This window comes from Hyla sarda, chromosome 4 (genome assembly GCF_029499605.1).
Source record: "Hyla sarda isolate aHylSar1 chromosome 4, aHylSar1.hap1, whole genome shotgun sequence".
Taxonomy (NCBI): domain Eukaryota; kingdom Metazoa; phylum Chordata; class Amphibia; order Anura; family Hylidae; genus Hyla; species Hyla sarda.
In genome coordinates this window covers 83,566,499-83,592,338 of record NC_079192.1, presented here as the reverse complement: position 1 = coordinate 83,592,338, position 25,840 = coordinate 83,566,499, and the positions used below count along the sequence as shown (strand labels likewise).

General features: G+C 44.2%; 1 protein-coding gene across 5 annotated transcripts in view; it reads right to left on the bottom strand.

Annotated features, from left to right (window-relative positions):
* UNC5D (unc-5 netrin receptor D) overlaps positions 1–25,840 on the bottom strand; it is a 670,113-nt gene that overhangs the window by 440,260 nt on the left and 204,013 nt on the right. For all 5 annotated transcript variants that reach the window (XR_008892301.1, XM_056571520.1, XM_056571523.1 and 2 more), the window contains exon 2: positions 13,232–13,450. Coding sequence is in view for 4 of the 5 variants with exons in the window: in XM_056571520.1 (XP_056427495.1) it covers positions 13,232–13,450 (219 nt within the window). In the remaining variant the exon portion in view is untranslated. The remainder of the gene's footprint in view (positions 1–13,231; positions 13,451–25,840) is intronic.

Genomic DNA, 25,840 nt, shown 5'->3' with positions numbered 1-25,840 from the left:
AGCTCTTCTTTTCTTATCGGCAAACTTTTTCATGCGAGATGAAGCCTGTAAAAGAGAATCTTGGGTCTCTTTCCATATGGTGGAAAGATCACGGGTCACTTCATCTACAGCGGGCAAACCAGAGGGCAAGGGAGTAGGGAGGGGGGGAAGAGGGTGACGGCCGTACACCACGAAAAATGGGGATTTGGAGGAAGATTCAGAGACTCTAAAGTTATACGAGAATTCGGCCCATGGTAGAAGATCTGCCCAATCATCCTGGCGGGAGGAAACAAAATGTCGTAAATAATCACCCAAGACCTGGTTAATTCTTTCTACTTGTCCATTGGATTGAGGATGATATGCAGAAGAAAAGTTTAATTTAATCTTGAGTTGTTTACAGAGAGCCCTCCAGAATTTTGACACGAATTGGACGCCTCTATCCGAGACTATCTGTGTGGGCAACCCGTGAAGACGAAAAATGTGTACAAAAAATTGTTTAGCCAACTGAGGCGCTGAAGGAAGACCAGGAAGAGGGATGAAATGTGCCATCTTGGAGAATCGATCAACGACCACCCAAACAACAGTGTTGCCACGGGATGGGGGTAGGTCTGTAATAAAATCCATACCAATCAGAGACCAAGGCTGTTCGGGGACAGGCAGAGGATGAAGAAAACCAGCGGGCTTCTGGCGAGGAGTCTTATCCCGGGCACAGACAGTGCAGGCTCGCACAAAGTCCACGACATCCGTCTCCAGAGTCGGCCACCAATAGAAGCGAGAGATGAGTTGCACAGATTTCCTGATGCCTGCATGACCTGCGAGATGGGAGGAGTGACCCCATTTGAGGATTCCGAGGCGTTGGCGTGGAGAGACGAAGGTCTTTCCTGGAGGAGTTTGCCTGATGGAGGCTGGAGAAGTGGAAATCAGGCAGTCAGGAGGAATGATGTGTTGCGGAGAGAGTTCAACTTCCGAGGCATCCGAGGAACGAGAGAGAGCATCGGCCCTAATGTTCTTATCGGCAGGCCGAAAGTGAATTTCAAAATTAAATCGGGCAAAGAACAGAGACCACCTGGCCTGGCGAGGATTCAGCCGTTGGGCAGACTGGAGATAGGAGAGGTTCTTGTGATCGGTGTAAATAATAACTGGAAATCTTGATCCCTCCAGCAGATGCCTCCATTCCTCAAGTGCTAATTTAATGGCTAGAAGCTCTCGATCCCCGATGGAGTAGTTCCTCTCCGCCGGAGAGAAGGTCCTAGAAAAAAAACCACAAGTAACAGCATGCCCGGAAGAAATTTTTTGTAGAAGGACCGCTCCAGCTCCTACAGAGGAGGCATCAACCTCCAATAGGAAGGGTTTAGATGGGTCAGGTCTGGAGAGCACGGGAGCCGAAGAAAAGGCAGACTTGAGCCGTTTAAAGGCGTCTTCCGCTTGAGGAGGCCAAGACTTGGGATTGGCATTTTTTTTGGTTAAAGCCACGATAGGGGCCACAACGGTAGAAAAATGTGGAATAAATTGCCTGTAATAATTGGCGAACCCCAAAAAATGTTGGATAGCACGGAGTCCGGAGGGGCGTGGCCAATCTAAGACGGCAGAGAGTTTGTCTGGATCCATTTGTAGTCCCTGGCCAGAGACCAAGTATCCTAGGAAAGGAAGAGATTGGCATTCAAACAGACATTTCTCTATCTTGGCATAAAGTTGATTGTCACGAAGTCTCTGAAGAACCATACGGACATGCTGGCGGTGTTCTTCTAGATTGGCAGAAAAAATCAGGATATCGTCCAGATATACAACAACACAGGAGTATAAGAGATCACGAAAAATTTCATTAACAAAGTCTTGGAAGACGGCAGGGGCGTTGCACAGGCCAAAGGGCATGACCAGATACTCAAAGTGTCCATCTCTAGTGTTAAATGCCGTTTTCCATTCATCCCCCTCTCTGATGCGGATGAGATTATAAGCACCTCTTAAGTCCAGTTTGGTAAAGATGTGGGCACCTTGGAGGCGATCAAAGAGTTCAGAGATGAGGGGTAGGGGGTAGCGGTTCTTTACCGTGATTTTATTAAGACCGCGGTAGTCAATGCAAGGACGTAGAGAGCCATCTTTTTTGGACACAAAGAAAAATCCGGCTCCGGCAGGAGAGGAGGATTTACGGATAAAGCCTTTTTTTAAATTTTCCTGGATGTACTCCGACATAGCAAGAGTCTCTGGGGCGGACAGAGGATAGATTCTGCCCCGGGGTGGAGTAGTGCCCGGGAGGAGGTCAATAGGACAATCATAAGGCCTGTGAGGAGGTAGAGTCTCAGCTTGTTTTTTGCAAAAAACATCCGCAAAGTCCATATAGGCCTTAGGGAGACCGGTTACAGGGGGAACCACAGAGTCACGGCAAGGGGTACTGGGAACCGGTTTTAGGCAGTCCTTGAAACAAGAGGGCCCCCAACTCTTGATCTCCCCAGTGGACCAATCCAGGGTTGGGGAATGGAGTTGAAGCCAGGGTAGTCCAAGGAGGATTTCGGAAGTGCAATTGGGGAGGACCAAAAATTCAATCTTCTCGTGATGAGGTCCGATGCACATTAGAAGGGGCTCCGTGCGGAAACGTATGGTACAGTCCAATCTTTCATTGTTTACACAATTGATGTAGAGGGGTCTGGCGAGACTGGTCACTGGGATGTTGAACCTGTTGACGAGAGAGGCCAAAATAAAATTTCCTGCAGATCCGGAATCCAAGAAGGCCATAGTAGAGAAGGAGAAGGCAGAGGCAGATATCCGCACAGGCACAGTAAGACGTGGAGAAGCAGAGTAGACATCAAGAACTGTCTCACTTTTGTGCGGAGTCAGCGTGCGTCTTTCCAGGCGGGGAGGACGGATAGGACAATCCTTCAGGAAGTGTTCGGTACTGGCACAGTACAGGCAGAGATTCTCCATGCGGCGTCGTGTCCTCTCTTGAGGTGTCAGGCGAGACCGGTCGACCTGCATAGCCTCCACGGCGGGAGGCACAGGAACGGATTGCAGGGGACCAGAGGAGAGAGGAGCCGGGGAGAAAAAACGCCTTGTGCGAACAAAGTCCATATCCTGGCGGAGCTCCTGACGCCTTTCGGAAAAACGCATGTCAATGCGAGTGGCAAGATGGATGAGTTCATGTAGGTTAGCAGGAATTTCTCGTGCGGCCAGAACATCTTTAATGTTGCTGGATAGGCCTTTTTTAAAGGTCGCGCAGAGGGCCTCATTATTCCAGGATAATTCTGAAGCAAGAGTACGGAATTGTACGGCGTACTCGCCAACGGAAGAATTACCCTGGACCAGGTTCAACAGGGCAGTCTCAGCAGAAGAGGCTCGGGCAGGTTCCTCAAAGACACTTCGAATTTCCGAGAAGAAGGAGTGTATAGAGGCAGTGACGGGGTCATTGCGGTCCCAGAGCGGTGTGGCCCATGACAGAGCTTTTCCAGACAGAAGGCTGACTACGAAAGCCACCTTAGACCTTTCAGTAGGAAACTGGTCCGACATCATCTCCAAGTGCAGGGAACATTGGGAAAGAAAGCCACGGCAGAATTTAGAGTCCCCATCAAATTTATCCGGCAAGGATAGTCGTAGACCAGAAGCGGCCACTCGCTGCGGAGGAGGTGCAGGAGCTGGCGGAGGAGATGATTGCTGAAGCTGTGGTAGTAGCTGCTGTAGCATCACGGTCAGTTGAGACAGCTGTTGGCCTTGTTGCGCTATCTGTTGTGACTGCTGGGCGACCACCGTGGTGAGGTCGGCGACAACTGGCAGAGGAACTTCAGCGGGATCCATGGCCGGATCTACTGTCACGATGCCGGCTGGCAGGTAGTGGATCCTCTGTGCCAGAGAGGGATTGGCGTGGACCGTGCTAGTGGATCGGTTCTAAGTCACTACTGGTTTTCACCAGAGCCCGCCGCAAAGCGGGATGGTCTTGCTGCGGCGGTAGTGACCAGGTCGTATCCACTAGCAACGGCTCAACCTCTCTGACTGCTGAAGATAGGCGCGGTACAAGGGAGTAAACAGAAGCAAGGTCGGACGTAGCAGAAGGTCGGGGCAGGCAGCAAGGATCGTAGTCGGGGGCAACGGCAGGAGGTCTGGAACACAGGCTAGGAACATACAAGGGAACGCTTTCACTGGCACAATGGCAACAAGATCCGGCGAGGGAGTGAAGGGGAAGTGAGGTATAAATAGGGAGTGCACAGGTGAACACACTAATTGGAACCACTGCGCCAATCAGCGGCGCAGTGGCCCTTTAAATCGCAGAGACCCGGCGCGCGCGCGCCCTAGGGAGCGGGGCCGCGCGCGCCGGGACAGGACAGACGGAGAGCGAGTCAGGTACGGGAGCCGGGATGCGCATCGCGAGCGGGCGCTACCCGCATCGCGAATCGCATCCCGGCTGGAGACGGTATCGCAGCGCACCGGGTCAGTGGAGCTGCCCGGAGCGCTGCGGTAGCGAGAGAGAAGCGAGCGCTCCGGGGAGGAGCGGGGACCCGGAGCGCTCGGCGTAACAGTAAATGTCTAGTAAATCTCAGGTATTGGGTTTTCAACTTAGTGGGTTGTTGGAAAGCACTGCACCTATTTGAGCCTTTTACATAGAAACCATGCAGAGCTGCAGAGTTGATGGTGAAGTGCCAGTCAGCTGCCTAGACACTAAGGCAATGAATAGTCCATAGAAGTACCAAAGATCACTATTTTGAATCACTAAAGCATTATATTTGGTCAAATAAAGAATGTGGTCTTCTTACAGCTGTACATCTGAAGCATCTTCTCTTCTCTCATCTTCTCTAAACATCTGGTTATCTTTATAACTTCTATGGTACATACAAGGAAACCACAAGGCTTTTTACAGCTTAAAAAATGACCTGAGATGTATTTATAGTTGGTTGACAACCCTGAATGAGATAATCTGGAAATAAGAAAGTGAATACTGTAAGTTACGCCAACCTCACATTACTATCAAAATATATGAATAACACAAGGAAACACAAGGAATAACAACCAGCTTTTCTGCAAAATCATGCAACCATACGGTCTAGTCTGTAATAGACACATGATTTTGCAGGAAACCAGTTTAAAAATTCCCAAGACCATTAAAAATCAATAAGAAACTGTAAATAACAGCATGTCCATAAGGTTTTCATCTGCATTGTGGCCCCATCTCTGCCATCTGGCTTCTGCGTTGTAAGATCCTACAATTAGCCTTCTATCTATCTACGATTAGCCTTCTATCTATCTACGATTAGCCTTCTATCTATCTACGATTAGCCTTCTATCTATCTACAATTAGTCTGCTATCTATCTACGATTAGCCTTCTATCTATCTACCATTAGCTTTCTATCTACCATTAGCTTTCTATCCACCATTAGCCTTCTATCTATCTACCATTAGCCTTCTATCTATCTACGGTTAGCCTTCTATCTACAATTAGCCTTATATCCATCTATGATTAGCCTTCTATCTACGCATGGCCTTCTATCTATCTATGATTATCCTTCTATCTATGATTAGCCTTTTATCTATCTACAATTAGCCTTCTATCTATCTACAATTAGCCTTCTATCTATGATTAGCCTTCTGTCTATCAACAATTAGCCTTCTATCTATCTACGATTAGCGTTCTATCTATTTACGATTAGCCTTCTATCTATCTACAAATAGCCTTCTATCTATCTACAATTAGCCTTTTATCTATGCTTAGCCTTCTATCTATCTACAATTCAGTCTTTTATTTGCACCATTGAAAAAGGGGACAAGGCTCCCCGAAACGCGTCTGGTTTAAAGACTTTACCTGCACAAGTATTGGGACGACTTGGAATCTGCCACTGCCCCAGCAGAGCCATTGATAAGCAGCTTAAACCTATTGCCGGCAAGTGATCAACAGCACCGAACCTCCACTGCTCTCTCACATCCTTCCCCATGCCGTCGGGATAGAGAGACACAGGGCTGGATGATATGCAATGCCGCCACGCTCTTTTGAATGACTCCTCAAAACTTACCAACTGATCCGGTAAGAGGCACATTGTGCCGCCACATCCCCCTCTTGTACAGTGTCTCCGTGCCGCCGGGGTATAGGGGTCTATGCCTAAGCGCTGATACGCACTGTCTTTCATCTACCCTGCATAGACAGGGCTCAGTGGGTTCATAACAGTGAGTCTCCAGCGCTGCAAAAACCCCACTTAACTTGGATTTATAAACCAAAACAGGATTAACTCTAAAATCATTGTCTACACCATTTGAACTTGTTCATCAAAGCAAGTAGATGTAAAGAAAAACACGTAGCGACTAGTGTTGAGCGGCATAGGCCATATTCGAATTTGCGAATATTCGCGAATATATGGACGAGTATTCGTCATATATTCGCATATTCGTAATATTCTCGTTTTATTTCCGCATAAGCGAAAATTCGCGAATGCGAAAATTAATATATGCGGAAAATTAGCATATGCAAATTTTTGCATATGCAAAAATGCGCACACCAGTCTCACACAGTAGTATTAGAGCCTTCTTTACACCACACAAGCTGGAAGCAGAGAGGGATGATCACTGTGATGTGTTCTGTGAAAAAAAAAAAAACAATATTCGTAATTACGAATATATAGTGCTATATTCGCGAATATTCGGGAATTTGCGAATATGCGATATTCGCGAATAAAATTCGCATTGCGAATATTCGCGAGCAACACTAGTTACGACTCACCGTCTTCAGTGACAGCTTTATTGCGGAGATCCATCTCTGTCACAACAGCAAAAGACACTCGCGGCATCTAGGGATCAGGGAGCTGTGCAGGGGGGTGGGGTCCAAACGACAGAACTGTTTCACGTCATCCGACGCTTCATCCGGTCTGGACAGGTGAGGAGGTGTGGGGTTTAAGTACATTCTCCTCCAGGGGAAGGGGGAGGAGGAGAATAAAACGGACTCACAATAAGGTGTGAATACATACTGAATTAAGTGGTAACAAATACACCAGACCTACACCTCTAAAAACAAAACTGACATGCAACTTATAACCAGGTAGATAGATTGTGACGGTCATTCAATCCAAGAGCGCCTAGCGCTTCAAGTTTATTGATCCATATAATTTCTCTTTTCATTAAGATCTTGTCACGATCTATGCCCTGGCCACTAGACATAAGTCTTTCAATCCCTGCAAATCGTAATTGCTCAGTGTTATTGTTATGGACTTCTCTCATGTGTTTTATGAGTTTGGGTGCCCCCTTTCCTGTTTTTAAACTGTAGAAATGCTCTTTTATCCGCTTGCAGAGGTTGCGTTTCGTCTTTCCGACATAGAAAAAACCGCATGGGCACACGAGGCAATATACCACGTGTGTACTGCGGCAAGTAATGAATTGTCGGACCTGGATGATTTCTCCTCCTAGACGAAACTGTTGCTGCTGCAGATTAAGTTTGCATATTGAACAATTTTTGCATGCGGAATTTCCATTGGGAGCACTCTTATTTAACCAATCACTACCTTTTTTGTTTTTCTGTTTTTGAATTTGTTTGTTTAGATAGCCACCTATAGTTATGTTACGTCTGTATGTTTTAATGGGGCGATTTTTCGCTGTGTCCTGAATATCAGGATCTGCCTCCAGAAGGTACCAGTGGTTATGGATAGCTCTATTAATGATCTTATTGAGGGGGGAGTTATGGAAACTAAAGACAAAACAATTCACCTTATGCTCCTGCAATTTAGACTTATTTTTAGTCATTTCTGTTCTCGATTTTTGTTGTACCCTTCTATATGCTTCTTCTATCACTGGTAGGGGGTAGGCTCTGTCTGACAGTCGCTGCTTCAATTCCTCCACTTGGTTCTGATAATGGGATTCTTCAGTATTGATCCTCTTCAAGCGGAGGAATTGGCTATAAGGAATCCCATTTTGGACATGCTGGGGGTGGGAACTCTGGTAATGTAACAGGGAGTTGTGTGCAATATCTTTCCTGTAACCTGTGGTTTTAATTGTATTCTCTTAAATCCAGATATGGACATGTCAAAAATCCAAAGTTTGGTCGCCAAACTGGTAAGTGAAGAGCATATTCTGCCCATTCTCATAATTCATGTATTGTACAAATTGATGAAACAGATCGGCCGATCCGTCCCAGACGACGAACATGTCGTCTACATACCTAAAATAAAGTTTAATGTTGAAAATATAAGGATTCTTAGACGAGTAGATGAGTTTGCTTTCTAACATCGCTAAAAAGATGTTTGCGTATGTGCAAGAGACCGGGGTACCCATTGCGGTACCCCGGCTCTGCACATACCACACATCATTTTGTGTGAAGGTGTTCTGAGTCAGGATTAATGTCATGCCCTCTGTGACAAAGTTTCTAAATTCTTGGGACTTGTGTGACCCTCTTAGGAAGTCGCCGAGAGCCCACACACCCGCATCGTGTGGGATGCGAGTGTATAGGCTCTTGACGCCTATAGAGGCTAACTTGTAGGAACTTTCCCATCTAAAGGACTGTAGGGCGCGTAGGAAGGAAGGGATGGATGGGAGCAGGGGAGAGACAAGCCATTCTAGGTAGGAGGACAATGCCTCTGTCGCAGACCCGATCCCCGAGACGATCAGACGTCCCGGGGGTCGGGTCTGCAACTTATGTACCTTTGGCACAACGTACCATTTAGGGGGTCGGGGAACCCTAGGAATGAGTCTCTCTGCCATTTTTTCACTAAGTATCCCCAATTGGACATATCTCTGTAAAAAGCTTCTCAATTTTACCATCACTTTTCCTGTGGGATTTTCGGGAAGCTTGGTATAAACCTCCCTATCAGAAAGCTGCCGCATTACCTCCTCGTCATGTTGGGTTTTGCTCCATACAACGATGGAGCCCCCCTTATCTGCCTTCGAGACCATCAGCTGTGGCTGGCTAGCTAGCCAGTCCAGAGCTGACTTCTCTTCTTTGGTGATATTGTTTTGCTTTTGCGGGTAGACAAGGGATTTTATGTCCTTAAGTACTGCCTTTTGAAACAGGTCTATGGCGCTACCTGGGGCAACGGGGGGATCAAAAGTGGAGGGGTTACCTCCTGTGAAGTAGCTAGTTTTATCTCTGGAAGCCACAGAGAGCCTGAAAGCATTCTAGTGCATTAAATTCAGGTACTACATCAAAATGAAAATTTTCTGAATCACATGGGATCTCTCCCTCTTTTACATCTGCTCTTAAGGTTTTAATGTTAGAAAAAAACTTGTGTATATTAATTTTTCGGATGGCACGGTACAGTTCTATTTCAAAATGGTGGTAATGGAAGTCCTCAATAAGTCTATAGTTTAATCCTTTTGACAGGACTTGCAAGCATGAATCTGAGAGTTCAATGTCTGTCAGGTTAATCACATTGGTATACGGGCTTAATTTCTCCATGTTACAGTTTTGCGTTTTTTCTGTCTGTTCCACGGCAGATTTTTTTCTTCTTTTCCCCCGTCTGGTTTTTCTCCTAAAGGGACCTCACGCCTAGTTTGGAAGGGTTTTTGCTGTGGCGGCTGGTTTGGTTCGTCAGAGGAGCTTGTTTCTGTTTCTGTGGTCAGATAATCTGTCTTATGTTTCTTTTTGGTAGTTCTTTTGTTCCTTCTGCTAAATGGGGACGGTGTTTTGCCCAAGTGAATATTTGATTTTCCTCAAAATCTTTTTTATCTCGTATGTATTTGTCCCATTTTTGGGCTTTAATTGGAGGTTATTCAGACGTGTTTCTAATAATTTCATAAAAGAGTTGTATTTCTCATCTGTTGTTATTGTGCGTAGCTCTATTTTGGCTCTGCAGAGTAAGGTTGTGGTAGTATCATAATCTTTACTGTTTTTCTCTAACACCAGGCGTTGGAGGTTCAATTAGTGTTTTAGGTGTTCTGCATGCCATTGTAGCACAAACTAAGAGTCATCCAAAAAATGTGAGGGGTTCTTGAAAACTCTGAGTCCCCTTGGAACTCTGTCAGCTTCCACATAAGCGGTTAATGACTGTATCGTCCAAAAAGGTCTGGTGTATTTGTTACCACTTAATTCAGTATGTATTCACACCTTATTGTGAGTCTGTTTTTTTCTCCCCCTCCCCCTTCCCCTGGAGGAGAACGTACTTAAACCCCACACCTCCTCACCTGTCCAGACCGGATGAAGCGTCGGATGACGTGAAACAGTTCTGTCGTTTGGACCCCACCCCCCTGCACAGCTGCTCCTGATCCCTACATGCCGTGAGCGTCTACAGCTGTTGTGACAGAGACGGATCTCCGCAATAAAGCTGTCACTGAAGACGGTGAGTCGCTACGTGTTTTTCTTTACATCTACTTGCATTGATGAACTCTGGTATTTCACACGACTAGCACCACGTCTAACAGACACACCATATAGCGGCTATATCATCCCTCTACTTGGAACTACACAGCACTGATCTGTTGTGCCAGGCTTTTTCTACCACGTGCGATTTACCATTTGAACTTGTGACATTACTTACCTCTTTAAAACCCTGGTTAAGCAATTGTCAGACTGTACCTTTGTGCGCACAAGAGCACAGTATCTACTTGTCCCATAAACTAAGTACATTATTTAGTTCACTAAGTGTAACCCCCTTGTGATTTAGTGTAACTTATATGTGAAATCTCTGAGTATCTATTTATGAACTATAATTCTATACTGTGAGTTGTCTGAAGCAAGGACCCTGCCGAAGACCTCACTTCAGAGTTTTTAAATAAATGTAATTTTATCACCAATAAATGTGATTTTATGCTAGACACAATCTCTTTCCCTTTTTTATCTTTTGAACTTCCTTTTGTCTCTCTTTTACCTTAGCATAGTAGGACTGCTCCGTTGTCTGTTTTTTTTATAGTATACTAGCTGAGTACCCAGCGTTGCCCGTTTTTTCCTTCCTAATCCTTGTTGGGGAGGAAAATCAACAAAGGAGGAAGTTTTTGACTTCAAATCCCATCCCCATATATTGTTGTCATATCCCAACCCCATATCCTGTCCTCATATCCCGTCCTCATACCCCGACCTCCTATCCCGACCTCCTATCCCGTCCTCCTATCTCTATCTCCTATCCCATCCTCCTATCCCGACTTCCTATCCCAACCTCCTATCCCGACCTCCTATCCCTTCCTCCTATCCCGTCCTCCTATCTCGACCTCCTATCCCGTCCTCCTATCTCGACCTCCTATCCCATCCTCCTATCTCGACCCCCTATCCCGTCCTCCTATCTCGACCCCCTATCCCATCCTCCTATCTCCACCTCCTATCCCGACCCCTATCTCAACCTCCTATCCTGTCCTCCTATCCCATCCTCCTATCCCAACCTCCTATCCCGACCTCCTATCCTTTCCTCCTATCCCGTCCTCCTATCCCATCCTCCTATACCGTCCTCCTATCCTGACCTCCTATCCCAACCTCCTATCCGTCCTCCTATCCCGTCCTCTTATCCCGTCCTCCTATCTCCACCTCCTATCTCCACCTCCTATCCTGTCCTCCTATCCCATCCTCCAATCCTGACCTCCTATCCCAACCTCCTATCCCAACCTCCTATATCCACCTTCTATCCCGTCCTCCTATCTCAACCTCCTATCCCATCCTCCTATCCTGACCTCCTATCCCGTCCTCCTATCTCGACCCCCTATCCCGTCCTCCTATCTCCACCTCCTATCCTGACCTCCTATCCCGACCCCTATCTCAACCTCCTATCCCGTCCTCTTATCCCGTCCTCTTATCCCGTCCTCTTATCCCGACCTCCTATCCCGTCCTCCTATCCCGTCCTCCTATCTCCACCTCCTATCCTGTCCTCATATCCTGTCCTCATATCCCGACCTCCTAACTCGACCTCCTATCTCGACCATCTTGCCTCCTATCTTGACCTCCTATCTCGACCTCCTATCTCGACCGCCCATCCCGTCCTCATATCCCGACCTGTAATATGTGTACCAGGTATTGAAATATCTCCAGCCGTATTGAAGTTATGCAGTAACATATATTTCCCATAGACTTGTATAGGACTTTAAACATAAACCCTGCCCCTTGCAAATGGGGGTGAGTAAGGGTTAAATTACCTATTCTATGTTTGTTGTTGACATATAAGTAACATTTGTGCCAAGTTTCATGTTAATATCTTCAGCCGTTTGGAAGTTTTTGTGGAACATACATAGACACACACACGTTGAGTTTTATATATATATATAGATTTTACTATCTACAATTAGCCTTCTATCTATCGTCGCTTTGCCTTCTGTCTATCTATGATTAGCCTTCTATCTATCTATGATTAGTCTTCTATCGGTCTACGATTAGCCTTCTATCTATTTTCGCTTTGCCTTCTATCTATCTATGATAACCCTTCTATCTATTTACGATTAGCCTTCTATCTATTTTCGCTTTACCTTCTATCTGTCTATGATTAGCCTTCTACTATTAAAAGTATATATTAAAGGTGATGTACTAATGTTTAACATCCCTGAATATCATACTGGGGAACAACAATGTCATTAGGTTCCCCCACATTTTTATATACCAAGATACGTGCATCAATCACCCAAGTTTAAAATAAAAAAAATCTACAAACATGTTCACACAAAAAAGTACACAAGAATGCAGTCTATTGCAGGCCCTTCTCAAAAAGGATGTTTTCAGCAACCCCGGGTGCTAATCCAAGTTCAGTCAAAGAGCCACCTAAGTGACATCCCTAAAGGAGCAGGGACCGGGGGTTGCAGTCTTTTTGTTGTAGCTTATTGTTATAAGGCAGCGGAAGTTAATATGACGGGTGCTAACTTTCTAACGGGGAAGGAAACTTTCCTGCCTTGTTAATCACTGTTGTCACAAGGATGTTCTCTTGTCAATCCTGCAGACGGCTGAACAATGCTTGGACGTCAGGTTTTGTTTAATTGAATTTATTTTCAGGCAGCTTAGTGACACATTCTCAGTTACTCATACGCTGGAGATTGTAAGCTATGAGAAACTACCACACAGCATGGCGTCTTCTATGGTAACATTTATCCTTCAGATTCTTCCCTTTTACAGTATAAATTACAAGAACAATGCACAGCATTTTTTCTTCCTTTAATTTAATACAGTACATATCCCTTACCTATATCCCTGTCTTAGAATAAGACTGTGCAAAGCATTTAACATCTGTTCTCAGATATAAATATAGAAACTCTTTGTTTAACAGATTTTTTTTTGTTTTACTGTAATCATTTATAAGTTGTCTTATGTTATTAAAGTTGGTAGGATAAAGTTGAGATTTATGGTACAATCCCTAAACAAACTGGAAGTTTCTTATAAGAAATCAGAATCCTTACCAGAGCCTTCATCAATGCTTTCCTCAAACCAGTGGTCATTCTGGTGCACCCATTCTCCATTACACTTAAAGAAGATCTGGATAGCCGGCATGGCTCTGCAGCGGAGGATAATGGGATTGCTTTTGATAATGTAGGCATCTTCTGGTTCCATCTGGAAATAAGGAAGAGTGCCGAGGGCAGAAGGAGAAGAATCCGATGCAGCTTCCCCATTGTTGCTCCCTGGAAAAAATAAATAAAGAAATAAAATTTTGAAATCATTACCAAAAATATAAATTCAGCCTCAATTCAGACATTTTTTTTTTTTATGTAAACACAAAAATGTTTAAATTGTTAACAGAGCATTACGTTTTAAATGGAGCACTAAAACACTAGCAGGCTCAGATATATATACATATATATATATATATATATATATATATATATATATATATAGTTATTAATAGTAAACAGGGGTGCTACTGTGTGTACCATGTAATAGTCAAAGCAAAAAAAGGGGAGAAGTACACCATGTAGCGCACACCCAATCAATTTTCCCCAAAAAATCTTTATTAGAAAATGTATAAATCACTTTAGACAACAAGAAACCCCATAAAAACATTTAAAGGGGTACTCCGCCCCTAGACATCTTATCCCCTATCCAAAGGATAGGGGAGAAGATGTCAGATCGCCGCGGTCCCTTGGATCCCCGCTGCGGCACCCCGCTATCATTACAGCACAGAGCGAGTTCGCTCTGTGCGTAATGACGGGCGAAACAGCGGACGGAGCCACGTGGGCCTGCCCCTCTTGACATCACGGCCCATCCCCTTAATGAAAGTCTATGGCAGGGGGTGTGACGACCGCCGCGCCCCATCCCATAGACTTGTATTGAAAGGGGCGGGCTGTGACGTCACGAGGGGCGGAGCCGTGATGTAACTATGCTCCGGCCCCTGTATTGCGCGTCATTACGTGCAGAGCGAACTCGCTCTGTGCTGTAATGATAGAACGGTGCCGCAGGGGGATCCCAGGGCTCCCCAGCAGCGGGACCCCGGCGATCTGACATCTTATCCCCTTATCAGAAGAACAAGATAGCTCAATATCTATACAATCTGCATATGTTACCGCAGACTCCCTGCCAAATACAATATACAACCTGATTAAAGGGAAAATCCCCAAGTATAGCAGACAGGAGGCTGGGAAATGCAAAAATCAAGAAGCAATGGGTTCAGGGGGACCCCTGTATAGGGATCATTCATTACATTGCTTCTTGGTTCTTGCATTTCCCAGCCTCCTATCTTGGATTTGTCAAGGTAGAATAGTTCTAACTCTAATTATCTTTGTTGGAAAACTCTTTGTTACTAGATGGAGTTTTAAACCCATGTTGAGGATCCCAATGTAATAGTCAAAGAGAAAAGGAGATAGAGTGGTCTCTCAACTTACGATGGAAATCCGTTCCAAATGGACCATTGTTTATTGAAACCATCGTATGTTGAGGGATCCGTGCAATTTAAAGTATAGGACAGTGGTCTACAACCTGCGGACCCCCAGATGTTGCAAAACTACAACACCCAGCATGCCCGGACAGCCAACGACTGTCTGGGCATGCTGGGAGTTGTAGTTTTGCAACATCTGGAGGTCCGCAGGTTGAAGACCACTGATATTGAAGGTTATACTCACGTGTCCCCGCTGCTCCGGACCGTCACCGTTCATCACCGCTGCCCTGGATGTCGTCCTCCATCGCTGTCACCACGTCCTCGGGGTGTCCCTGACGCTCCGGCAAGGCCTTTGCTTCTCCGTCACTGCCATCACGTCGCTACGCACGATGCTCCTATTGGATGACGGGACGGCGTGCGCAGCGACGTGATGACGATGATGGAGAGCGCCGACGATGCAGGGGATCGCGAAGAGGACGCGCCGGAGCCCCGAGGACAGGTAAGTGATCGTCAGCGGGCCACACAGGGCACCGTAAATGGCTATCCGGTGGCAGCTGAAGCAGTCTGCGCTGCCGGATAGCTGTTTAAGCGATGGCCCCGACATACAAAAGCATCGTATGTTGATGCTGCCTTCAACATGCGATGGCCTCTGAGAGGCCATCGTATGTTGAAATGATCGTATGTCGGGGCCATCGTAGGTCGGGTGGTCACTGTACTTTGAACATCTCAGACTCTGAAGGACCCAACATGATATTCAATATATTACATGGAAAGACAATTTCAAAGGGAACTCTGATATACCTGATTTCCCCTGAGGGGGCACTGCAGCAATAATCAGAAGCTAATTACTATGGATCCAACAACAGTACATCTTGGGAAAGGCATATTGTAGGAAATATTTCTAATAAAAAGAGACTGTCCAAAGCAGACATACCTATTAAAGGGGTACTCCGGTAGAATTATTATTTTTTTTTTTTTCAAATCAACTGGTGCCAGAAAGTTATACCGATTTGTAAATTACTTCCATTTAAAAAAATCTTAACTCTTTCAGTACTTATCAGTACTGATGTATAGTACAGAGGAAGTTGTGTAGTTCTTATCAGTCTGACTACAGTGCTCTCTGCTGACACCTCTGTTCATATCAGGAACGGTCTGGATCTGGAGAGGTTTGCTATGGGGTGTGCTCATGCTCTGGACAGTTCCTGACACGTAGAGAGGTGTCAGCAGAGAGCACTGTGGTCAGACTGGAAAGAACTACACAACTTCCTGTAGAGCATACAGAAACTGATAAATACTGGAAGGATTAAGATTTTAAAATAGAAGTCATTTACAAATATGTATAACTTTCTGGTACCAGCTGATTTGAAAACATTTGTTTTCAACTTGAGTTCCCCTTTAATGTCAGCAAAATTATTTAGTAGCTCCCCTGATTCTATCATCTGGTTGTATAATTAGAAAGAAAATGATCACTTTATCTCTGTTTGATACCTTCAAGGCTCAAACAGGCAGGGAATGGCGGAGTTTGGTGTACAGGAAATACATAGAATCTAGATCAACAAAGGATTATGAATGAAGCAAACATAGCTTTCGACTCCTTAGGACGCACACATATCTCTCATGTTATCCTAATGTCCAGACCATACTGACAGATACCTTATTAAGATACACATCGGGCCATCGCTCGCCCTCCACTGAGAGGGATTTTTATATTTATTTTAACCTAGAAGATTAGAAATATACATCACCAAGTCCAGATGCACATTCTTTTATTTGGCTTACAGGAATGTCAGGGGTCCCTAATTATCCGATTACACCCAAATATAAATCTGGGACATAAGAGAAGTGTAATGAAAAGATAAGGAGAATAATGACCATGTGTGAGTGACAGGCAATCTGCAATGGACTATCTCTACATTGATTTGTTATTGTGCTCTGACGCTGTACATAACAGCAAAGCACCTTATCCAGGGACAAGATACATTTATCCTACATAAATTTCAAATTATACCTATACTGATATTTGAATGTCTAATAAAGACGTCTTTTGTTTTGTCGTTTTTGTTGATTTCATCACAAAACAATGTCAGATGAAAGAAAGCATACATTTTTTTTTCAGTCCTAGTGTTTCCCAACTAGGATGCCTCCAGCTGTTGCAAAACTCCAACTTCCATGCCTGGGCAGCCAACATGCTGGTAGTAGTGGTTTTCAAAAAGCTGAGGACACCATGGTAGGGAAACACTGTCCAATCCATTCACAACATAACACATTCCTGCAGACTTAGAGTAAAATTCCACTTGTTTGGAAGTCAATGTATCACCCCAAGTCAAAGGGCAGATGTTTCATCCTGGAATCAGCTTCTTAAAGTGTACCTGTCATTAACAAAAACTTTTTATATAATGCAGATAATACCATTAAATGTATATTTTTAATATACATTGGCCAGAAAAATTTGTATATTTTTAGATGAAAAAATGCTATCCCTGCAGCTATTCCCTTTGTATATTTATGAGGAGTCCAAATACAGGAAGTGAGGGCGGGACAAGCAGGGGGTCTGTGGAGCCTACTAGCTTGTCAATCATCCTGCTGTATGAGCCGGGGGGGTGTCATAGAGCCTCAGTGTACAGAGCCTTGATTGTCCACAGTGTACAGAGCCCTGCTTGTCCTCACTACACAGAGCCCTGCTTGTCCTCAGTGTACAGTGCCCTGCTTGTCCTCACTACACAGAGCCCTGCTTGTCCTCAGTGTACAGTGCCCTGCTTGTCCTCACAACACAGAGCCCTGCTTGTCTTCAGTGTACAGTGCCCTGCTTGTCCTCACGACACAGCGCCCTGCTTGTCCTCAGTGTACAGTGCCCTGCTTGTCCTCACTACACAGAGCCCTGCTTGTTATCACTGTACAGAACCATGCTTGTCCTCAGTGCACAGAGCCCTGCTTGTCTTCATTGCACATAGCCCTGCTTGTCATCAGTGTACAGAGCCCTGCTTGTCCTCATTGTACAGAGCCCTGCTTGTCCTCAGTGTACAGAGCTCTGCGTGTCCTCAGTGTACAGAGCTCTGCTAGTCCTCAGTGTACAGATCTCTGCGTGTCCTCACTTCACAGATCCCTGCTTGTCCTCACTGTACAGAACCCTGCTTGTCCTCAGTGCACAGAGCCCTGCTTGTCCTCAGTGCACAGAGCCCTGCTTGTTTTCATTGTACATAGCCCTGCTTGTCCTCAGTGTACAGAGCCCCGCTTGTCATCAGTGTACAGAGCCCTGCTTGTCCTCAGTGTACAGAGCCCTGCTTGTCCTCACTGTACAGAGACCTGCTTGTCCTCAGTGTACAAAGCCCTGCTTATCATCAGTGTACAGAGTCCTGTTTGTCCTCAGTGCACAGAGACCTGCTTGTCCTCAGTGTATAGAGTCCTGCTTGTTCTCAGTGTACAGAGCCCTGATTGTCCTCAGTGTACAGAGCCCTGCTTGTCCTCAGTGTACAGAACCCTGCTTGTCCTCAGTGTATAGAGCCCTGCTAGTCCTCAATGTACAGAGCCTTGCTTGTCCTCAGTGTACAGAACCCTGCTTGTCCTCAGTGTACAGAGCCCTGCTTGTCCTCAGTGTACAGAGCCATGCTTGTGCTCAGTGTACAGAGACCTGCTTGTCCTCAGTCTACAAAATCATCAGCTGTCAATCGCTGAAAAGGACCACCCACTTGACTACTTAACCCAGAGATTTACAAATTAATTAAACGATGCATTATCCTGGAACTTTCCTATCAAACTACATATCAATTTACTCAACTTCTTGTAGAATTGCAGTTCTGCAGCGTCTTGAGAGCCACAGGTTGGCTAGCACTGGTACATAGTCAACTAGAATTCCCATTGGACCACAGCTTGTTATAGTGCTTAACCATAGAAGACTATAAAGAGCTGTCCTATCATTATCTTTATCGTTTACAAAGTATTTTACCTGGCATATCTATATGTAAAACTAGTGAGGGATCTCTCAGGAACATTCAATTTATTGTGTTAGGAATTTACTGCTGTGAAAGGTCAGACTATCTTTTAGAAGTTATGCATTACCCTGGGCAGCTAAAATGTAAATGGTGTAAGATTAATGTGCGCAAGGTTAATATCTGTCAGATGGCTCCAGGGAAAAAAATTGTAACCAGCCTATCCACCGTCAAGGTCCCCTAAGGATGCGTCTATAAAGTAATGCACTGAATAATATGTAATGATGCTATACTGTGAAACCATTTACTACCACCATAAAATATGCATTGACATGCATGAACAAGTACATAGTGTGGACACCTTCAAGTGGTGAATTGGTGCATATTTTGGTCTGTAAATTCTTGAGGTTTTACATGTGTCCTAAATACTATGTAGAAAAATAGTTTGATGCAGTGGTACACATAGTAATACCTTAGCAGTCAACTGGAATTGCCATGGGACAGTAAATGCGGTGCTCTTTTCTGACTGGTCAAAGTGGACTCAAATGTCATTTGCATTTACAAACATCTAGAATTTGAAGAAAACAAAACAAAATTTTGGATACTGCCAAAAAGTGCAAGGAAATGTTGTATTTGCGGCATGGTTTGCGGAAGTAACAAAGACATTGTATAGCTGAAAGTGACATTTTTTTGCATTACAGTATGTATATGATATATTTGTTTTACTATTTTGTGTACTAATACACTTCCCCAGACCTGGTGGTCTAAGAAAGTGTACCTAGAACATGAAACAGCTGTCACCATACCAGACTCCCTGGCGTCCCTGTCTTCCTGCCTTTAATCTTGCATATTGTACTGCACATCAAATAAATAAGCATGGCTGCTTCTGATTTGGTGATGCTGTGTTCCTGTTTTCTTTCATCTAGATGCTTGAACATTGCTGCTGATATTTATATTAACTGAGCACCTTAGACTGTTTTCTTATCACATAAGCAAACAGTCTAAGGTGCTCAGTTAATATAAATATCAGCAGCAAAGTCCAAGCATCTAGATGAATGGAAAACAGGAACACAGCATCACCAAATCAGAAGCAGCCATGCTTATTTATTTGATGTGCAGTACAATATGCAAGATTAAAAGCAGGAAGACGTCTGGGAGCCTGGTATGGTGACAGCTGTTTCATGTTCTAGGTACACTTTCTTAGACCACCAGGTCTGGGGAAGTGTATTAGTACACAAAATAGTAAAACATATATCATATACATACTGTAATGCAAAAAATTTTACTTTCAGCTATGCAATGGCCATCATTCACTAAGAGTGGAGTGTCGGTTTGTGTTTCTTTTTTGTGTTTCCAACCTTTATTTCACTTGGCATCTACTAATCTGTCGCACTTTTTCCCGATATTTTTTGTAGTAGGGGAAAATTCTGTCGTACGGTAAAATATATTGCATCTATAAGGCTAAGTTTCTACATTTTTTTTTTTGGGGGGGGGGAACGCCAAGAAAAACATGTGGGTTTTAACCTTGGCGTTTTTGCCGGCGTTTTTTATTCTTTTTTGGACTTTAGCAATCCAAAAAAGTGATGGAAATCCCTTTTTTAATAAAATTTCATAGGGTACCATTAAAAAAAAAAAAAAAAAAAAAAAAAAAAAGATACAGTAGTGAAGGAAGAAATTGTATCTAACAAAATTTATCTTTTTTATTACAAAATTCTTATTAATTTTTAAACAGGGATCAATTTATGTGTGCGGGCAGGGCAATATAAATGTAGCTGACACTAATAAAAATGTGGTGTGTGTGTGTGTGTTTTTTTTCACTTTTTTTTCTTAATTTTTTACATTTTTTTACGTAGTACTACTACTACCAGAATGGAACACACTGTTCCATGATGGGAGTAGTAATACCTGTATTAATTCACAGATAACCTCTTTGTGATCCTCCTGTATAATGTGTAGATGCGGCTGGCCACTCTTCTATGGTCCCCTGCACTGCCGTGTATATATACACCTATTCATATTTCCGGCAGAGAGCTGTGATTGGTCAGATGGTTCCAGCCAATCACAACTCTGTGGGAAATATGAATAGGTGTATATATAGGTCAGTGCAAGGGACAATAGAAGAGCGGCTGGCCGCATCTATACATTATACAGGAGGATCACAGCGGGTGTCTGAAGTTAAAATTGCTGCGATCTGTCTATTAATGCAGGTACTACAGCTCCCAGCATGGAGCAGAGTGTGCTCCATGTTGGGAGTAGTAGTACCTGCAGTAAGGGACAGATCACAGCGAGTGTAACTCCTCCTGACACGCGCTGCAATCCTCCTGAAGTGACTGTCTGGTCTCAGCTGTATCCAGGGCTACAGAGCCAGGAGAACAGCTGATGCTGAGCAGTAGATATACATCCTATATCTACTGCCCAGCAAGAACTTACAGTGAGCATGCAATGTGTGTACAGTGTACACATTGCTGGCTCACTTAACCCCTTGCTGAGCTGTGCGCTATGCGCCAGGCCAGCAAGGGAATAGTTAACTTACACTGCTGGACAGTGTAGGTTAACCCTTTCGGCTGTATACAATATATACAGCTATCTATAGATAGCTGTATATATTGTATAAAGAAGATGAAGAAATTCCTCCCTCCAGTCCCCGCCGAGTCTGTGTAGCTCCGCCCCTAGTGATGATGTCATTAGGGGGTGGAGCTAAAGACAGGATCCAGGCTGGTAAGGGTATAAGGCTCTGTTAACATTGTCTGTTTTGTGTAATGTGAACAGACCCTTCTGCCAGTGTCTTCCCAGACAGGGAGACTCCAGCTTTTGCTAAACTACATCTCCCAGCATACTCAGATAGCCAAAGGCTGTCTGGGCATGCTGGGGGTTGTAGTTTTGAACCAATTGGAGACTTCCTGTTTGGGAAGACAATGCATTATGGGGGCTCTCCCCTGCGGAGAGCGCAAAAAAATGTCCTAACCCATTATTTTTTCTTCTTGTTTCAGATCCGTGTATGCAGAAAATTACGGCGGATTCAATGGATTACGACGGATAACCTGGAATTTTTTTATTTTAATAAAATGGTTAACAAGGGATGTGGGGGAGTGCTTTTTTAAAATAAAATAATTTTTCCAATGTGTTGTGTTTTTTTTTTAAATTGAATTTTTTAGCTTAATAATGGAGGCTGTCTAATAGATGGAATCCAATACTAAGCCAGGGCTTAGCGTCAGCCCCAAAAACAGCTAGCGCTAATCTCCACAGGGGTGCAAGGAACTAGCCAGTACCAACAGGCCCGGAGTGTCAAAAATGGCGTTCCTGGGCCTAGGCGGTAACAGGCTGGCCTTATTTAGGCTTGGGAGGGCCATTAACAATGGTCCACGCCCACCCTGGTAACGTCAGGCTGTTGCTGCTTTGTTGGTATCTGGCTGATACTGAATATACAGTCCAAGAAAAAAAATAAAAACGTGATGAAAAGACTTGCTAAAGCTAAGACATTGCTTAATAATCTAATTTAATTACATGTAAGAATCACTTCAAAAAGACGAGGCAGGCAAAGGAACAAACAGCTAGAGAATTTACTCAACTTTCTTATACTTTATGTGTCGGGTTTTCTTCCCAGAAAACTCACATGCTTTTCGGTGTGATTTTCAGAAAAGAAGAGTGATTTTGGATGAAATGTAGGGAACACGCCCTTTTTCCCCGAAAACAACGCCCATTTTGTAGTTTTTTTTTTTTTTCCACTCAGAGTGATTCAGATTCTGTCGTTTTTTTTCTGTTGCACATTCTGTCGCAGACGGAATTTAGGCGCAAAACCGACAAAAAGAGTTGGAATCCTGTTAGTAAATGAGGGCCAATGTCTTTGTTACTTCTGCAAACCATGCCGCAAACACAACATTTTCTTGCACTTTTTGGCAGTATCCAATATTTTGTATTCTTCAAATTCTAGATGTTATCTCTGATGTGTGTGCTTATGGAAGTTTAACACTTAGCATTGTGCTGTCTTGTTCTATTATCTGTGCTGAATACTGTTTCTGTATATGTAATACATATATATATATATATATATATATATATATATATATATATATATATACATATGTATATTGTGAGATGGTGAATGGGTGATATGTGTCACCAAGGCTCCTGGCTTTGGTGAAGTAAGAGCTGGTATTCTTTCAGGGTCTGTGCTACGATGCAGACTGACATTATGGCTGTAGTATGGCTGGAAGGCTGATCCTGGACGGCTCTTACTGGGAATGACCAAGTGCAGGGTGGGGGTCATTCCCCACAATCCAGGCCGCCTTTTTGTTGGCCAAAAAGGCAACCTGTTTCACCAGCTAAGGGAGATTCTCTAGTTGCAGCTCACACTGCCAGAGAGAGCTGTATGTGGAGTTCTTCCCTGTATTTGCTCCAAAGCTAGGAAGCTGGTGAACAGCATGCCTGGGGGCCTGGAAAAGACTTGCTTGATGCCGCATGGCATGAACAAACACCTAAGGAATACAGGTGGACTTTTGTTATGTTTTTCTTGGTTCCGCATTTAAAGACTGTTTGCTATGTGCCAAGTGTGAATAAAACACTGAACTTTGATTTGAAAAGTACTGTTTCCTTGCCTCTATACTGCTAACCGCACCTATTGCAAGAGAAAGTCATCACTATATATATATATATATATATATATATATATATTTATTTATATATATATATATATAAATATATATATATATATTTCAAACTAATTTCAAGGAAGAAACTGATATATTTCTGTGACATGAGACAATAAAATCACCTCTATTCTTTATTTTTATTTAGGAGTTCTGTGCCGTTGTTTTTCTATTATGAATGCACTGTGATCAAGACTGGGATGCTGGCACCATGTGACTGGTTGAGTAGTGCTACATACATACATTGTGGAGGTGGTCTACAACCACTTCATTGTGGCATAGGATCCATTTGAGTTTTAGGTCAGGCCCAGAATACATTGTGGTTGCCAAGGCCTTCCCATAAATGCCATGACCACTGTAGCACTTCATAACCCATCAGTATGATTATTCCTGGACACCACTGGGAGCCTACAAGGGAGAGATCTCTTCAGTGGATACATAGGCTTTTGGTCCACAGACACTTCTAGAGGCTAGATCAAATAACACAAGGACTCCCCATTCTACAGATTCACATGCCCAATGATGTGTCTTTACTCCAGCTATTCACAGCCAACTATCGGAACCTTGTACTGTCAAAACTGTGCCTTTCTGTCATGAGAATTACAGTATGGAAACTGATTTATTGCACCTCTATCCGCATGTGTCTGGTGTGCTTCTGCACCTTACCTACATCAGATTGTGCCCCAGGGGACATTACTACCAATACCTCTAACTGTGCAGCCCCCTAAGCAACTAGATCACCCCATGGAATTAACTGGCAAAAGCCATCTAGCCATCCTTTCTGTGAACTGGCCTCAGCACCACAAGGCCCAGGCAGCCTGCATGATGACCCCTACACAATTCATTCTCCTGGGCTGTGCACAGCTGCACAAGTACAGTATGATATGCATAGTATTTAAAATATTATAATAAAAACAGCCTGTTTTTTATTTATGTTAACTTAAATGAGGGGCACCCTGGTTTCTATAAGGGCCACCATACAGGCCATTTTGGTCCTCCACTGCTGACTGTAGTCATTTCTGATGCAGACCATTTACAGCCAGTCTTCATCTTCTGTCACTTAACTAATCGATAACCCATGTACAATGATTTTCCTCAGATCCTGCATAGACATTTTTTGTCCTAGGTTTATGTGAGACAGATTATCGACATGAAGACGTGGAAGAGTTAAGATACATTAGCAAAAGAGTTGGCACTGTCTGTTCCTTTGGTTTTGCTCTGTCACCGGTATCTGTTTTGGGTCCTCATACACTAAATTGACCTGCCTCTCTATCAGGACATGAGCCTTTATCTGCCTTTGCTCATTTTCCAAGAATGTATTAATGTCCCCATGCATAGGTCACACTCCTCCCATCAAATACTCGGGGTGACAGGAAGAAAATTGCACTGCCAGCCACGCAACTATGAAGGACGAAAAATCAATTTCCCATGCAATTTGTGGCAGAGAAAAACTTTATCGACAGGTGGTTGGTATCTAGTTATATTAATATACAAAAGAGGAAAAATAGTTATCACATTTATACAGCATGATGGGTAATGTCTCCCCGCTCTTGTCAAGCCTCCGAAATGTGATTGTGCCTTTCATTCATGTGAGAATAAGGCCCATTTACAGATATTCAGTTGACTGCTAGTTTCCTGCCGGGATATAGCTGTTCAGACAGTCAAAACGGTAAAGATTTATGAGACGTCAGCCTAAGTTTCAAACTGGTTGGTATGGCTGCAGTGTCAGCAGAAGAGCGCAATAGCAGCAGCAGGCTTCACGAGTCTGAAAAAGTCATATTATAGCGAAACAAGATTCACGTCCTCTGCGACGTGAAAGTTAAGAGTCTGACAGGCGTGATGCTTTATGGATGACATCGCTTCAGATAATAGACTGAAACACTCACGCATGAGGGAAAGCTGAGAAAACAACCAACAGGCTGAGAAGATGAGGTGAATTCAGTCAGAAGCGCATATCGGAAGCAATGGGTCTAGTACACTGTTTAATAATGAAACCAAGCTTGTAAGATGGGATTCCCTATAGACAACACTTAGAAAGCAGTTACAGATGAACAAGGGGACTTTACTTTTTCGAAAAAGTGGCATGACCTTCCTTAAAGGGGTACTCCGCTGCCCCAGCATTTGGAACATTTTGTTCTGAAAGCTTGGAGCAAGCGGCGGGGATCGTGATGTCATGGCCATACCCCCTCAATGCAAGTCTATGGGAGGGGGCTTGGTGGACACCACGCCCCCTCCCATAGACTTGCATTGGGGGGGTGGCGTAACGTAACAACCCTTCTAAACGAACGCCGGGTGCTGCACAGAGAGCGCAGGGGTCCAAGCGGCGGGAACCCCGTGATCAGACATCTTATCCTTTGGATAGGGGATAAGATGTCTAGGGGCAGAATACCCCTTTAAACCGGGGTTGGAAACCTGGCCTGGGTGGATGTCTCACCAAGTCAGATTGTGCAGAGGTGACTTATGTAAGCCCATTGTAATGTACTGCTATGGGTCTCTAACAGGCTACTCTCCACTACAGCCTGCCCCACTCAATGCCATATGGGGAGAGGGTTTGTGACAAATTAAGGTGCAGCTTTGTGAGTACACATGGCCGACAAACCATTGAAAGAAATATGCCCTTGGCTGCAA